Source organism: Buceros rhinoceros, unplaced genomic scaffold, assembly GCF_000710305.1.
Source record: "Buceros rhinoceros silvestris isolate BGI_N320 unplaced genomic scaffold, ASM71030v1 scaffold22338, whole genome shotgun sequence".
NCBI classification, from domain to species: domain Eukaryota; kingdom Metazoa; phylum Chordata; class Aves; order Bucerotiformes; family Bucerotidae; genus Buceros; species Buceros rhinoceros.
The window spans coordinates 1,435-4,443 of NW_010427764.1; the positions used below are offsets into that span (position 1 = coordinate 1,435).

The 3,009-nt window shown below is 55.3% G+C and overlaps 1 protein-coding gene across 1 annotated transcript in view; it reads left to right on the forward strand.

The window, feature by feature from the left end:
• The window catches only part of AARS (alanyl-tRNA synthetase), a gene marked incomplete at its 3' end in the record, with an annotated part of 15,305 nt that overhangs the window by 887 nt on the left and 11,409 nt on the right, over positions 1-3,009 (forward strand). The window contains 4 exon segments of the mRNA XM_010142048.1: positions 149-337; positions 961-1,106; positions 2,067-2,258; positions 2,617-2,761. Coding sequence (XP_010140350.1) covers positions 149-337; positions 961-1,106; positions 2,067-2,258; positions 2,617-2,761 — 672 coding nt within the window.

Below are 3,009 nucleotides of genomic sequence, written 5' to 3' on the forward strand. Positions count from 1 at the left end.
GGGCAGTAGACAGCCGCTTGGTCCTGAAAGCTGCCTCGGGTACAGCCGGGCCAGTGGTATCTTGGGGTGGACGGCGCATACTGCCTTGCAACGACTGAAAACAGACTCTCAGTACTCTTCTTGATGGCCCTTTTTTCTTCCCTCTCAGTTCAAACCCATCTTCCTCAACACTATCGACCCCTCGCACCCGCTCGCTAAACTGAGCAGAGCCACCAACACTCAGAAGTGCATCCGAGCCGGGGGCAAGCACAACGACCTGGACGATGTTGGGAAGGATGTCTACCACCACACGTTCTTCGAGATGCTGGGGTCTTGGTCCTTCGGGGACTATTTCAAGGTAAAACTGGCTGGGTGCAGCTCCGAATCTTGTGCACAAAGTTACCCATCTCTGCGAGCTCAGCAGAGCAATCGCCCAGAGGGAAGAGAATACCGTGGGAAAGTCATTCCTAAGGTGCTTCTGTGGGGGCTTCTGTGGATAAATGAGCTTGGAAGCTGCTCTGACCCTGCAGAATGTTTTGAGATTAATTACTTACGGTGTACAAAGCTGATTGTATTAACTCTGACGGTTCGGAGTCTTGGGGCAGAGGTTTTAGTGACTGTCCTGGAGCTGTGGGGGTTGCTCGTGCTGTGTGATTGTGATGGACCTTCAAACAGCAGTGAGCATGCAATAACAGCGACCTCTCCTAAGCTTCTTGGTGGTGTAGCGTTCAAAGTCAGAAAGAACAGCAGCAGGATCAAAAGGCTTTCGGGAGGCAGTGAGCTTTCAGGAGTTACCTTAGCTGCCTCTGGAAAGCCCTGTGAGATGTTTCTTGAGCCCTGTTCGCTGCATGTGTTACTTTGCCTCTGTCAAAAGGCTGAAAGTTTTTGGCTGTTCAGCTGCCGATACCTGCAGTAGCCAGTGCTCTGTGTGTTGAAGGGAAACTTTGCATTCTCTTGCTGAGCTCGTCTTTCCTTCTGCAGGAGCTTGCTTGTAAGCTGGCCCTGGACCTTCTCACCAAGGAGTTCGGCATCCCCCCCGAAAGACTCTACGTCACTTACTTTGGTGGAAATGAGGCTGCGGGGCTGCAGCCCGACCTGGAGTGCAAGCAGATCTGGCTGAATCTGGGGTAAGGCCGTTAAGCGAGGCAGGTCCGTGTTTCGATGAGCAATTAGAATGCGGAGAAAGAGGTTTCCGTCACAAATAGTATTTGCGAGGCAGCAGAGCTGCAAAGGCAAGCACTGGTGTTAGGTGGGAGAGACGGAGAGCTCTCTGTAGGCTGAAGAACACAGGGAGTGCCCGCTGGGTCAGGTCCGTGGTCTGTCCAGCCCTGTGGGTACCTCTGGCGGCAGCAGAGAAGATGCTGTTGGGGAAAGCCTGGCTGTGGCCTGCCCTCTGCCTCCACCGCTCCCAGCACCCGCTGTCACGGCACTGTCTGTCAGAGGGTCGTTCTCTGTTTGGGGCCCGGCTTCAGGGCGCAGCTGATCCTGTTCTGAACCTGCTGCCTTTTCCTAAATCTCAGTCATCGTCTCCCACCCAGCCTTGTCCTCTACAAATGAAGGTGTCCTGCTCTCTTCCATACTCTCCTCCCAAGGCAGCTGTTCCCCTCCTGGGTAGTTTTAGCTGCCCCCTGCTCTAGGTTTGCTACTTCTAGCTCACCCTCTTTGAGGTGAAGAAGCAGGAACCGCACTCAGCTCTCAAGCTGTCGGTGGGCCAAAGCTTGATGTGAAAGTGAAATGATGCCTTTGGTCTTGCAGCTGTAGTCCCCTCTGAAACCTGCCACCTACCCCATAACACACCTCCGCCACCGCCCAAACCTGCCTCTCCTGTAGGATAGCTGGAGAACCACCTCTCTTCTCGCTGGTGGCTTCACGGGAGTGTTGTGTAGGCCTCTGCCTCCACCTGGGCCAGGGGCCAGTGTTCGCTTGTTCCCCCTCAGCAGAGATTCTTGCAGTGGTCTGTCTCAAGACTGACAATTCACCGGCTCCTCCAGGGAACCAGCGAGCAGAGGTTGCTCTGGTACAGCCCTTAGTGTGGGGAATTCTCGCCCTGCTGTCAGCCTCTTGCTCCATAAGGTTTCTGGTCGCAGGCTGCCCGAGGGCAGGATTCTGCCTGGCAATATGAAGGACAACTTCTGGGAAATGGGGGACACGGGCCCCTGCGGCCCTTGCAGCGAGATCCACTATGACCGGATCGGCGACAGAGATGCTTCCCACCTCGTCAATCAGGATGACCCCAATGTCCTGGAGATCTGGAACCTCGTGTTCATACAGTTCAACAGGTGAGCGACCCTTCTACCTGCCCGGCTTGTTCCCTTCTGTCCAGGAGCTGCGTACGCCGTGGTTTCTGTCCCCTGAGCCACCACTATAGAAGAGGTTGGTCACACTGGCTTTGGGGACAGGCTGGAAGTGCTTTCTCAATTCCCCTGCGGGAGTTCGGCAGGGAGGAGGTGCCATCCCGCTCTGGTCTAGGTTGTCACTGAGGGTCTCGTTAACTATTTTATCGAGTTACTCTTTGTGGGGGGGGTGTGTGTGTATGTGTCTGATGGAACAAAACCTCATGGAGATGAGGAGGGAGATGGAGTGGCCTCACAGATCCTCCCTCCGTCACAGCTCATCTTTCTTCTTGTGCCTGCGCAGGGAAGCTGATGGGACCCTGAAACCTCTTCCTAAGAAAAGCATTGACACGGGGATGGGCCTGGAGAGGCTGGTCTCGGTGCTGCAGAACAAGATGTCCAACTATGACACCGACCTCTTCCTTCCTTACTTTGAAGCCATTCAGAAGGTACAAACTAGGGAGCCTGGGCCTGACCCAGCCGCATCCACTCCCAGGATCGCTGCGGGGGTGGCGTGGGGCTGGTGGCACAGGGCCATTTCGTTCATCTCAGGGGGTTGTACTTCGCTGAGGGAACAAACCACAGGCTGGAACAGGAATTGCTCCCTTGGGGCGTGTTTCCAGGGGACAACAGGGAACAGTGAGCGGTGCAGCCGTGAACTGTCCCATGCTCCTGGCTCTTATCCCAGCAGGGAGCA